We start from the raw sequence: 12,441 nt of genomic DNA, 5'->3' as shown, positions 1-12,441 counted from the left end.
CGAACGACTTAATATGTTATTTACTGTTAGTTGTCTTTGGATGTCGGATCGCAAGGAATCCTCATCCCTAAAGACGGATGCATTTCCCATTTGTTTTGTTTTGTTGAAAGAGTGTTATTTATAGGACGATTCCGAAAAGTTTATGGCAATGCTGTAAAATCTCAGCTTTTGTTTTGCATTCTGCTTTAACATTTCTTCTGAACGTTTTACCATATTCTTTCACCACCTCCTCTGTGCACCCATAAATCATTGCCCTCACATGTGTGTATGTGAGGAGAGAGGAGAGGAAAGGAAAGGAGGGGGTGTGAGTGTGAGAAAGACATCACTGGTGGAATGTATACAGGCTATAATTCTTATCATCATTAGTGCCTTATAAAATAGAGTTTGCATCGCTCACATTCCCAACCCCAGCTGTTACACAGCGTTGCATGGCTGATCCCTTGGACCTGCACAATAACAGGCATTAAGCATGACAATTACATCATACGGTAGCACTTTTATAGGTTTATTAGCTTGTCTCAGTAGAACTCTTAAGTGCCACACATAGCCTTCTTGAGAGCTTGTTACTTGAGCCCCATATAGGCTCATAATCAAGAGGATTTATTTGTCACTCAGTCATACAGGTACAAGCAGCGAAATGTTTGTGTGGCAGGTTCCGCAAGACTGTGCTAACAACAGCAATACAATATACTCAAGATAGTAATAGAGATACCGGATTGTGGCGCCGCCACAATCCGGTATCTCTATTACTATCTTGTTACCAAATACAGACAGGACACACACTCTAACTGTCTTCTGTAAAGAAAACCTTAGCAGCAGGTCCGAGGAAGAGCCTCTTGGCTCAAAACATTACCACCTATAAATTCTGCAAACGGGAGTGTGTTGTGCAGATTTGATTTATTTTCATTACATATCTGTGCACCTGCTACAACTTGAACTTTACATACTAGCCAGACAGGGATCTCCATAGCCTATATGGGCATAAAAGGGACACAGACAGATTCATAGATATTTCTGGACAACCGCTGATCCGACCTGAGTTCCCACTCAGCACATCTCTCTCTCTCTCTCTGGGCCTGGACCAAATCTATAGTGGGGGAACAGACATACATGCATGGGTGAAGGTGAAATAGGCTATCTCCCTCCCCATCTCCCTCTCTAAGTTTGTCATAAGTTTATCAAGTTTGTCATTGATGTATAGGGATTCAATTTATTTCTGGAAGCAGTGCACCACAAAATGCATGCAAAGTCATGGAGAAAGCCACAACTTGCAGGTACTCCTTCTGCCCAGTAGATGGCATGGTCTAAAAAAGGTTGGACTGAGTAGAGTTGAGAGAGCTAGGGTTAGGTTGTGTGTGTGTGTGTGTGTGTGTGTGTGTGTGTGTGTGTGTGTGTGTGTGTGTGTGTGTGTGTGTGTGTGTATGTGTATGTGTATGTGTATGTGTATGTGTATGTATGTATGTATGTATGTATGTATGTATGTATGTATGTATGTATGTATGTATGTATGTATGTATGTATGTATGTATGTATGTATGTATATATATATATATATATATAAAACTGGAACTCACAGCTACAGATGGTGCAGTTATCATTACAGCATTTCTTGAACATCAGCACTGATTTGAATTCCCTGCTATTACTTTACCATTACTTTGCATTTGTTCCACTACGTTCCCCTGCATTCCTCTTATGGTCATAAAATTATACTCAGTGTGCGATAGATAGATCTACAAGTCATATAATCAGAACGGTCAAATTAACTTGCCAAGTGATTGAGCGATATACTTTAGAGAGCGGGGGCTTAAGTGTACCCCGATGCTGCCAACAGCATCACTCTCTCTATCCCCATAATAAAATGGTGAAACTCCATCAGTCACGCTCTGCCCCCAGTGTGGATACCAGCCAAGTGCCAATAATACCATTGATACTCATCCACAAGCTCAGTGATAGGCTATAAATAGACTGTTTCAATGTTAATCGCCCCTTCCTATTTTTCTGCCAATACGTCCCCCTCAGATTTATATAAGAATTATACAAGTAAAGAATAGTTCCTCTCCCTCCCTGACATTATCGCGTGTTTTAAATTGTAATTTGGCCTCGTGCGACGGTATCACGGTATTACATCATGTTGTAAAAAGTCTCTTTTAAGCTTTTCTTGTAGTTGTCGTCAAGGAGGGAATTCTTGTTAAACTGCATTATGTTGCACTTAAACTCTTCCCCATTTCAGCGCGAGTTGCAGAAGTGAGTGTCACCCTATATACTGTACGTCATTCATTCGCTGGTGTGGTTCCTCCTAAAAGGGAACCTGGAAGCGACAAGTGGGAAAATGTGACTGCCAGTTGGCCTCTAGTACTCTGAGCCAGAGTGGGGATGTCGGCCCCTGTCTCTAGTTAACGCCTCTGCTGCTGCCATAGCTTACGGTCGTAGACATGCTAAGATGCCTAAAATGATTCCAACAGACCTCTTAACGTGATCCCCCAGCAGACGCAGAACTGCTTAAATGGTGCATTCCCCACCAATACTAAATACACCTCACAGTTAAGTCCTCAGTGTTAATTTAACCCTGAGAGTTACATTAGCGCTGAGGATTTCTCTGTGTAGTCTCTTACTTTGAAGGCTCGAGGCTTTATAATTAGCCCTTGGTTGTTCAGCATCGTGCCTTAAAATGTACATTGATGTCATCATTGCTGATGTCAGAGGAATAAGGGCCCGACTTGGTTTTCTGCCGTCTAAAAGTAGTATTCGTATTAATTAAATTACATTATATCCAGGTGTAGGCCTCAGATAACAACGAAATAAGACTGATTTGAAGCTGGAGGTGCTGGGTCTGAATGATCCAACTGAACAAGGGGAAGTACATTACACAGTGAAGGAAAAGACGGAGAGGAAAATGTCAAGGGAGATTAACAATGAGCATTCCACAGAGGTTAAACTGCACAAGGAAAAGATGCACTGTAGAGCCAGGGGTGGGGGTGTGGGGGGAGAGAGAGAGAGAGAGAAAAAAGGGGAGGAAGGGTTGATGTGAAAGATGAGAGAAGCAATGTAATCTATAGTTACACAACTGCACTGTTACAAATAAAGAAGGTATTGTGAGGATATTTTGAGCGAATGGAAATTCCATATACCATATACTGTACATATACATATAGCTCAGTGTAAGATCTTTCATTCACAAGAGGATGACTTAGTTCAGTTTGAATGGTGTACACAAATTAACACAGCACTATATCAAATCGTTATTTATTACCATGTCATTTGTTGTAACATCCCACATAACATGCCCTTTCATGGCATTCAGTACTATTCATGAATTTCTTCCCACTGTTGATAAACCAACATGGCCTCAAGGAGAAATTAACATTTAACCCTTAATAATATCATGGGTTAAATGTCAATTAAAGGTTAATGGATTGGATATATACTGTCTTATATCGTTTCAGCGGCACACGACCACATTAATACTGCAGGTTTAACAACAAAATACTTTGTACCTTTCAATAAACATCTGAGTGTGGATCTAAAAGGGTCCATTTTCACACTCTCAGAGTTAAATGAACACTCAGGATGTTGCTGTGCAACCCCTAACCTTCATATATCTCGTCTATTGTAACCGTGGAACTGTTAAATTCTATTTTCAAACAGTTTTACCAATTACAGTGTACCATCATTGGGGGACTAAAATGCATGCTCCATCACTAAGGATGCATACGAGGACAGATTCATACACAGTGGCCTACAAATCCTCTGTGTTAATTTATCCAATTGTAACTCATTTTGTTACATGGTTGGTTGCATTTGCTTGGCCACATTCGTATACTCCCAGAGGTAAATTAACACCGAGGATTTTACTGTGTAGGATAAGTATTGACGGATTAATATGTATATTTAGAGTAAGTACCGTGGGGGTGAAGGAGATTCGGCCGCTGATAGAAATCATACCCTCTGTCATCAAGTATCTCACACGATACACTATTTGTTAAATATAAACCTGGTATGTGTCCATCTCCGTCACTATCATCATTTGAAGAACCCAGTGCGGCTTCACACCAGCAGTGACCTTGCTTGGCCTTTCTCATTTTTATCTCGGACAATTTTCACCGTGCCATCTCTTCTACTCTCTTAACCTCCACAAGACCAATCTGTGGATCAGGTTAAAGCAGTGGTTCTCAAACCTCATGTCAAGGACCCACAAATGTATTTGGAACCCAATCTGAAAATATTTAGTTCCAGCGACCGCCATACACGATTTGTGTTTCAAATGTAATTCAGATTTTTCACTTTTTTTGGAAAAACATTTTTGAAAATAGGGGATCTACAAGCTCACATCGCGACCGTTGTGAGCTTGTAGGGTTTAGGTAACACTTGCTGATAAGGTACCTGCAATTAACGCTTAATTTATAATGACTTAATACATTATTTAAGCGTTAATTAAGCGTTAATTAAGCATTAATTAAGCATTAATTAAGCATTAATTCCTTGTAATTCATCATTAATTCATGTATTAAGTAACTTTGCTTAACTAATGATTAATGAGGAATTACAAGGAATTACAAGGAATTAATACTTAATTAACACTTAATTAACGCTTAAATAATGTATTAAGTAATGATAAATTAAGCGTTAATTACGGGTACCTTATGAGCAAGTTGAACTGATTTTGATGATATATTAACTCATTTTGCTGGGGATCCCCTGGAACCCACTCAAGGACCCTTGGGGGTCCCCGGACCCCACTTTGAGAACCAGTGGGTTAAAGTAGGACAAAGAAATGGAAGGGACAAAAAAAAGAGTGCTGAGAGTGGGGTTTTGCATAAAGTGAAAAGTAAGACAAATTGGAAAATGCAAGAGCGATCATCCATTTTAGAGATAGATAGACCTTGAGAACAGAAAAAAAAACAGAAGTCCTACTGTGGAACTAAGTTGCAGGAGGCCTACCTGAACCATGGATAGCAATGAGAACAAATCCACTCACAGAGTATATACATTAACCATGCATTAGCACTCGGGTTCAAGGGTCGGAATCGCCCTGGTTGTGACTTAGCACTGTGCTTAGAGCTTCTGCTATGAAGCAGACCAGACAGGGAAACGATGCTGTGTGACATGGAGTTTACTGGCAGCCTGCGGCCATAGAGAAGGCTTGGCAGCGGGCAGTGGTGAGAGCTCCCAATAGTGGATAGCAGTGGAATTGTGTTTTAACATTCTCCTCCCTTTTTTAGGGATTAAAGATATTTTAAGACAAGTTCACACTATACTCCACAGTTTATCTGGAATGAGGACCAGAAGGACTCTAAACTTGATACAGATCTGTCATTATTTTTTCCTCCATAGATATAATCAAATGAGATGGACAATTATGAATTACTAAACACAAGTTGCTATTAACAGAAGAAATACAAATCAACTTCCCTACTGTCATTCTTTTTTTTTGTGTAAAATCAGCTATAGAAACAAATAGGCCTTGATAGAACAGAAAGCCTAAGGCTGGAAAACACACACACACACACACACACACACACACACACACACACACACACACACACACACAGAGACAGACAGACAGACAGACAGACAGACAGACAGACAGACAGACAGACAGACAGACAGACAGACAGACAGACAGACAGACAGACAGACAGACAGACAGACAGACAGACAGATCATTATCAATCATTAGCCAATAATTCTCAGTTATAATAATTAAATGTTTGCATTTATCAGAGGATATAATATATTGGCATATTTTGCACCCCAATTCTTTTCTTAATCCTTGAATTGCTATAGTTTCCTAAAAGTTATCCCTATCAGGTAAAGTTCTGTAGTGTACGTCCCAGTAGATCATGTGCAAAGTGTGCCAGAACAGAACAGAACACACAGTGCAGGTCCTAAATGTACTGTAGACACGGGGAGCTTGTATCACAAGCTGTACTCCTAATAATAAATGCCAGGCCAGCATTGAGTGCTGTCTTGGTTTCTACATTCAGATTGTCATGCTGGTCAGTCTAGTAGTACATGTGATTGGAATGGAATGACCGTGAGGCCTTACCTAATAGTGAATAAACACTAGGCAGCCAGCACTCCATTGTACGGCGTAAACAATTTATTTCAATAAGAAGATTTGAACAATGCTGAGCAGTGAAAAACGTATGAATGTTTGTACAATGCGGATAACTTGTATTCTGTCCCTGGAAAGCCATCTGCAGTGGGAACTTTCATAGATAAATAAATAGCAGCTCACCAACCCACATACAGTTGCTCCAAACCAGTGGTGGAAAGTATATAAGTACTGTATTTAAGTACAAATATGAGGATTTTTTACTTTACTGGAGTATTTCCATTTTTCAATACTTTTACTTCTACTCCACTACATCTCAGAGGCAAATATTGTACTTTAACTCCACTACAATTATTTGAAAGCTTTAGTTACTAGTTAGTAGATTTTGATTATTATTACGAAAGATACATTTACCACTTCAGCCCTATTTAAACTTTGGCTATTTGAAAATAGCCAATCTACAAGCTCACAATGCGTCGCGATGGACACGTTGTGAGCTTGTAGATCTGCTATTTTCAAAAGACTTTTACACATTTTAGACAGGACATTCTGCATAACTAGTACTTTTACTATTGGTACTTTAAGTATATTTTGATGCCAAAATACTTTTGTACTTTTACTCAAGTACATTTTGATAACCAGACTTTTACTTGTAACGGAGTATTTCTGCATTGCAGTGTTGAAACTTTTACTTAAGTAAACAATTTGTAGTACTTTTTCCACCACTGCTCCAAACTAAAAGCTCAGTGATTGCAGAGAATCTTTGTGCTGAGACGGTTCCATACCCCAGGGCAAAAGATGCTTCCAGTTTTCTCTGTTCAGTGTTCACAGATGAGCTAGTCATTTTGTAGCTATTATATTTTGAAGTAGTAATGAATCAAAGTCAGATGTCAGGATGCCCCCCCCCCCCCTCTACCCGTTCATTTTGGCTAGTACTTCAAGGTGCTGTTGTCAGCTTATTATACTGTCAAACTGTTATGTTTATTTATTGGATATACTGTACATGGAAAGTGATAGCCATCTTGGGAAATTGTATTACTATGGTGATAATCATCAAGTCTTTTTGATTCAAGCATTATAACACTTATTTTAAGAATGTCCTTATTTAATGGTCTTGGACAGTGAAATCAGAGACTGCAGAGCCTCCAATTCTATATTGGAATGATGTTGATGTTATGCAGCAATTCCAAATCAGGCAGTGCATAATAATTATCACAAATCAGCAAGTTGGTGTCATACTGTAGCTATTTTTGCTATACTTCACTTTGTGGAGTTTACATTAGTATGCAGGGGCAGTGAAGCCTGTTTTTTTTTGTCTCTGATAAATAGATGGTCATTAATGCAGGAACATATATTTGACAGTTTGCCATGTCCAGTAAAAATCTAGTAAAAAAATAATCATTCGAATGTCTTTAGCCATCAAAAACACCACCACCAACACCGGTGTAAAGTGGTCATTTTATAGAAAACATTACATCATTTTTTGGAATACCCATAATCCAGTGGTTTGTCCTCCAGCAGTCACCTTTGAGTTTCAAAAAGCCTATTAATGAGATGACTGTAACCATGGTGATTTCAAGGCATCTACTTAGTGTCCCAGTTGTCTCTCTGGGTCAAGGTGGTTTCTGTCCTTCCACAATGTCATTGATGAGTGAATCCGCATAACCAGCACAGAACAGGGCTATTCCGTCAAGACCTCTATACAGGATGGAGGACTACAAGTAATCTTCACTCCAGTGACCCACTTTTCTCTCGTTTACAGGGACGGGGCTTCATGCCAAGGCAGGGAACCTGGCCTAAAGAAAGCTTTTTAATGCCTTGTGTGTGACAGCCCCTTCTCTAGGATGTTAAGCTATGGGGGTGATGCCAGAACTAGAGCTATGTGTAGTGCTGAGACGATTGCTGCCTCGAAAAAACAAACCTTAACCAAAATAGACGTGTTGCCCTCTCAGTATGCCAGACGCACGATGCCAGCCTCGAGTGCAAGCGGAGTGCCAAGGCCATGTCTCTTGATATCTTAGAACCACCATTAAGTAGGCTCATGGGACGCTAGTTCTGCAGTTTCAGTCACTTGCTTGTTGTGGGGGGATTTGTGGGGAGATGACTGGTTGTTGAGGTGATGTCCTCGTTTGTCGCCATAGAAGGGGTCACTCGTTGTGTGTTTGCTGACTCCAATCCTTTGGGGCAACGAAGCCTTATATTGTTGACACTTTAGCGGGAGCCCTAAATGAGGGCATAGACTTCACAAATGATTCAAGTGGAGTGCATACACTGCTGACATAGTTAGACTGTGCAGCCCGTGTGTTTTAGTTCATCTGCCAGACCGAAACTCATTCTTAATCTGCTATCTCATTAGACACCCTTGAGCTTCTAAAGTAACCTAGATCTAAGACCCTGGGACTTTGATGTACTTATCCTATCAAATGCATTTTTTGTCTTGAGGCCGTCCCTTTCAGAAAAGCCTTTTTTTCAAGGCCAATTATTCCTCATGATCTCAGAAAAGCTCACTTATATTTATCTCAGCCTCACTGTTTCTGTAAACCATGCCTTATTTGAATCTTTGCTTTATTCCCCTGCTGGAATCCAGCATTCTCCCTTTTGCCAAAGGCATACCCCGCGGAAATTGTTAAGAGATAGCAAGGTTGCCTGAATGTACAGTCTGTGGTTGGTTAGTGGAATACATTTTTTTAAAATCTAAAAGTGTATATTGTGTAAATATTTTGGTCCAATTCCTATTTGCCTTCAGATGTACATATAGCCGTACCGTCTAATCGTGCTTTTACAAACTGAAGCATTTGTGTAACCATTATAGAGGAACATATTTATTTATGTTCCATGGAGGGGGGGGGGGGGGGCATGCAACACAGTTCTCTAGCCTAAATCGAACCAGGGAGGTTTCATTTATGTGTTCGACCCACTATCCCGGTCAACAACCCGTTCAACCAGTAATCTTACATAATGAATGCGCTAATCTACACATTATCACAGATGAATTGTTTGGCAAATGAAGTGCTGTCACTTGTGTATAGAAGTGATTCAAATGTATTGTCTTGAAATGACTCAGATCACAAGACATGGTATGTTTATACAGTAACCCATCTGTGTCTCCGCTCTTAAAGGAGCACTTCAGACTTCACCCATTTTCAACGTTATCTTCATTTAACTGGCTTATTATAAGAATGCACCATTTGTGTCTACTCCCTCTGTGTCTCAAAGGTTCGCTATGGACAGTTCAGAGACCTTACTCCATGCAATGACATCATTGGTTTCCTCCAATGACATCATCGGTGGTAATTTCAAACTTAAAAAATTGTAATAATAATAATAATTGATGCAAGTACAGTGACTTCTATTTTAGTGTGCTAACTTTCCAGGAAGAGAAAGGCTGCAGTTTCCATTAGCTTGAAATACCAACCGATGATGTAATTGGTTTCTGAACTGTCTGACCTTTGAGACACAGAGTGAGTAGACATAAATGGTGCATTTGTGAGGACTAGGGATACGCCGATATGGAAATTCTGGTCCGATTCCGATGTTTAAAATAATAATTTGACCGATAGCCATAATAATAATAATTTGTTTATTTTGTTTTCAATGTTATTTATTCCCCTTTTGTGCCAGGGAAACATTATAAAGTTATAAAATATAACTGTTCCAAATCTTCAGCTTGGTAGGCTGCAGATATCCAACACACCAACCTAGCCTAGCCAGTGCAAAATTTATGCAACAACAGTTGCATCAAAAAGTGCTCCTTTAAGAAATGAACTATCTGACACTCTGCTGCACCACTGGTACTGTGTGATCTAGAGCAATGAGGATGTTTAAGTGCATTTACATAATTGTCGTTTAATTACAGCAGCCCAGGGTGATAAGACAGCAGCATCCCCTGCTGGTAAGTCCTCTCATGACACCTAATCCAAGCCCACGAGCTGTTCCACCTAAATCCAATTTACACCATTGAGTTATGCATACAATGAGTGATTATGTGGTTAAACTGTAACCACTGAAAAACTAATTTCATAACGTATGCATCATTTTATTACGGTTTCAATTTCTAATGGACTTTTCTCCCCTCTCTTTCTTTGTTTCAGCCAAGAAGGGTAAGAAAAACTAAGTGTTTGTTTGTCTCTGTATCTTCTGTGTGTGTGTGTGTGTGTGTGTGTGTGTGTGTGCGTGTGTGCGTGTGTGCGTGTGTGCGTGTGTGTGTGTGTGTGTGTGTGTGTGTGTGTGTGTGTGTGTGTGTGTGTGTGTGTGTGTGTGTGTGTGCGCGCGCCTGCGTGCCAGTATCATTATCATCCTCCTCATTCTCATTCCAAAGTGCTGTATGTTTTCCCCTCATTCAGAGAAGCCAGCAGAGGAGGAGGGTAAGACCTTAACATCAAATAATCACAGAAGATGTCTTCTGTGGGGAATGGGACTGAGAGTGGAGATGCATGAGTGACTCTCAATCTGTCACAGATGCGTCACATTTATCGCTTGAAAATGTGTTGTTTATGGCCAACGGCGCCGAAACGTAAATTAGGCTTTAGCTGTCACACGCAAACACTTGACTGAAGCCCGTCTCCCTCACAATGCATTCACAGAACACACCTAGAAAGGTGTGCAAATCTCTGCTAGGAGGCATGCCCTAATAATAATAATACCAATGTAGCAGTTCAATTTCTACCTACTGCCATGAAAGAGTAGCGTGACATGTGAGTACCAGTTGTACATCGTCTCTGTCCTAATCCTGCTTCTCTCTCATACACTTTCATTGTCTACTTCTCTTAGGGGCATGTGATCACAATGTTTTGGGGTTGTGCGCGCGTATGAAAAGGCACGGGGCAATGGAGTTTGAGTTTATTTAGGATCTCTCTAGGAGCTACTCTTCCTGGGGTCCACACAGAATGATATACATACAAAAAGAAAATACAAGTTTACAGATATGACAAAAACATAATATAAAATACTTAACTGTATAAAAACACGGTTAGTGCATTCACCTAAGTAATATTACATGGTATAGTGAAATGCCTTTTACCCTTAATTTCTGTGATGCATACTGGTAGAGAGTTCCAGTAAGTCATTGCCTTGTACATGACTGTATTCTTCATTGCATCAGTTATTGGCCTATAGGCACTGTAAATCGATCCATCGCTACATGTCTGGTATTAATTCTGTGCCTATTGCTGGTAAAATGAATATTTTTATATAAGCATTTAGATGTTTTACGTAAACAAATGTTCCTGGACTGGCAGCTAATCTCTGCTCCACCAACAGCCATGACAGATTCTGATGAATTAATAGTGTATTAGATCTAATATTGCATTTAAAGGAGAAGCTAATCACTCAGCAACATACAAAGGGCTGTTGAATTTTTCCAGAGAAGCCCCTGTTGTCCATTGTGGAGACCCTTTCCCCTGGCATAATGGAGTAATGTGTATAAATGAAAATCGCCTATTTTAGCAGCTCCAAAGTTCGTTTTTTTTTCCACTAATCCTCATTATGCAGTGTACTGACACTCAAACATGCATTAAATGTCCCTTATGAGCTGCCGTTCATGCAGAACGACATGGAACTGGTTGCTTGTTTCTCTCACATAATCTGGCAACACCGAGGACAAGCTTCACGTCGTTCTGCATGAACGGCAGCTCATAAGGGACATTTAGTGCATGTTTGAGTGTCAGTACACTGCAAAATTAGGATTAGTGGAAAAAAAACGAACTTTGGAGGTGCTAAAATAGGCGATTTTCCTTTATACACATTACTCCATTATGCCAGGGGAAGGGGTCTCCACAATGGAAAACAGGGGCTTCTCTGGAAAAATTCAACGGCCCTTTGTATGTTGCTGAGTGATTAGCGACACATCAAAGCAAACATCTAAAATGACTGGAATTCTCCTTTAAGGGCAAGATGAGCTGCCTTTATTCTGGGCTATTTGTAATTTATGCAGGTCCTTTTTTGCTGCATGGACCACACAACTGGATAGTAGTCAAGATGGGATATCACTAGTGCCTGGATAACCTGGACAGCAGATGTTGGAGTTAAAAACTCAGCACATCTCCTGATCATGGACAAACCCCCTCCCATTTTCTTAGTTATGTTTTCAATGTGAGTAGACCATGTTAGACGACTAATGTAACACCAAGTAGTTTTGTTTCATCTACCTGCTCAATTCCTAAATCCATCAAATACAATTTCAGTTTGGGGTTTGAGTGAAGGGATATACCCTAATAAATTATGCTGATTTCATAATCATAGTGCAGCCAGAGTAAACAGGCGATGTGGAGACAAATCTTTGGACACTGAACACAGTGAAAAGTAGTGTGGCTTGTTGTCATCATCACTAGGACAAACATAAAGTTACAATGTTATCAAAGACCTGGTCAGAAGTGTGATAATAC

The 12,441-nt window shown here is 40.1% G+C and overlaps 1 protein-coding gene across 3 annotated transcripts in view; it reads left to right on the top strand.

The window, feature by feature from the left end:
- mybpc2a (myosin binding protein Ca) overlaps nucleotides 1-12,441 on the top strand; it is a 51,713-nt gene that overhangs the window by 3,568 nt on the left and 35,704 nt on the right. For 2 of the 3 annotated variants that reach the window (XM_080448198.1, XM_080448197.1), the window contains exon 1: nucleotides 10,368-10,422. The exons of the other annotated variant lie outside the window; for it this stretch is intronic. In XM_080448198.1, the coding sequence (XP_080304324.1) occupies nucleotides 10,383-10,422 (40 nt within the window). In that variant the 5' untranslated portion in view covers nucleotides 10,368-10,382. Of the gene's footprint in view, nucleotides 1-10,367; nucleotides 10,423-12,441 lie in introns of those variants that run through there. 3 annotated transcript variants of the gene reach the window in all.

Source organism: Gymnoscopelus braueri (genome assembly GCF_963280865.1).
Source record: "Gymnoscopelus braueri genome assembly, chromosome: 13".
Classification (NCBI taxonomy): domain Eukaryota; kingdom Metazoa; phylum Chordata; class Actinopteri; order Myctophiformes; family Myctophidae; genus Gymnoscopelus; species Gymnoscopelus braueri.
This window is presented reverse-complemented; position numbering and strand designations above follow the sequence as displayed.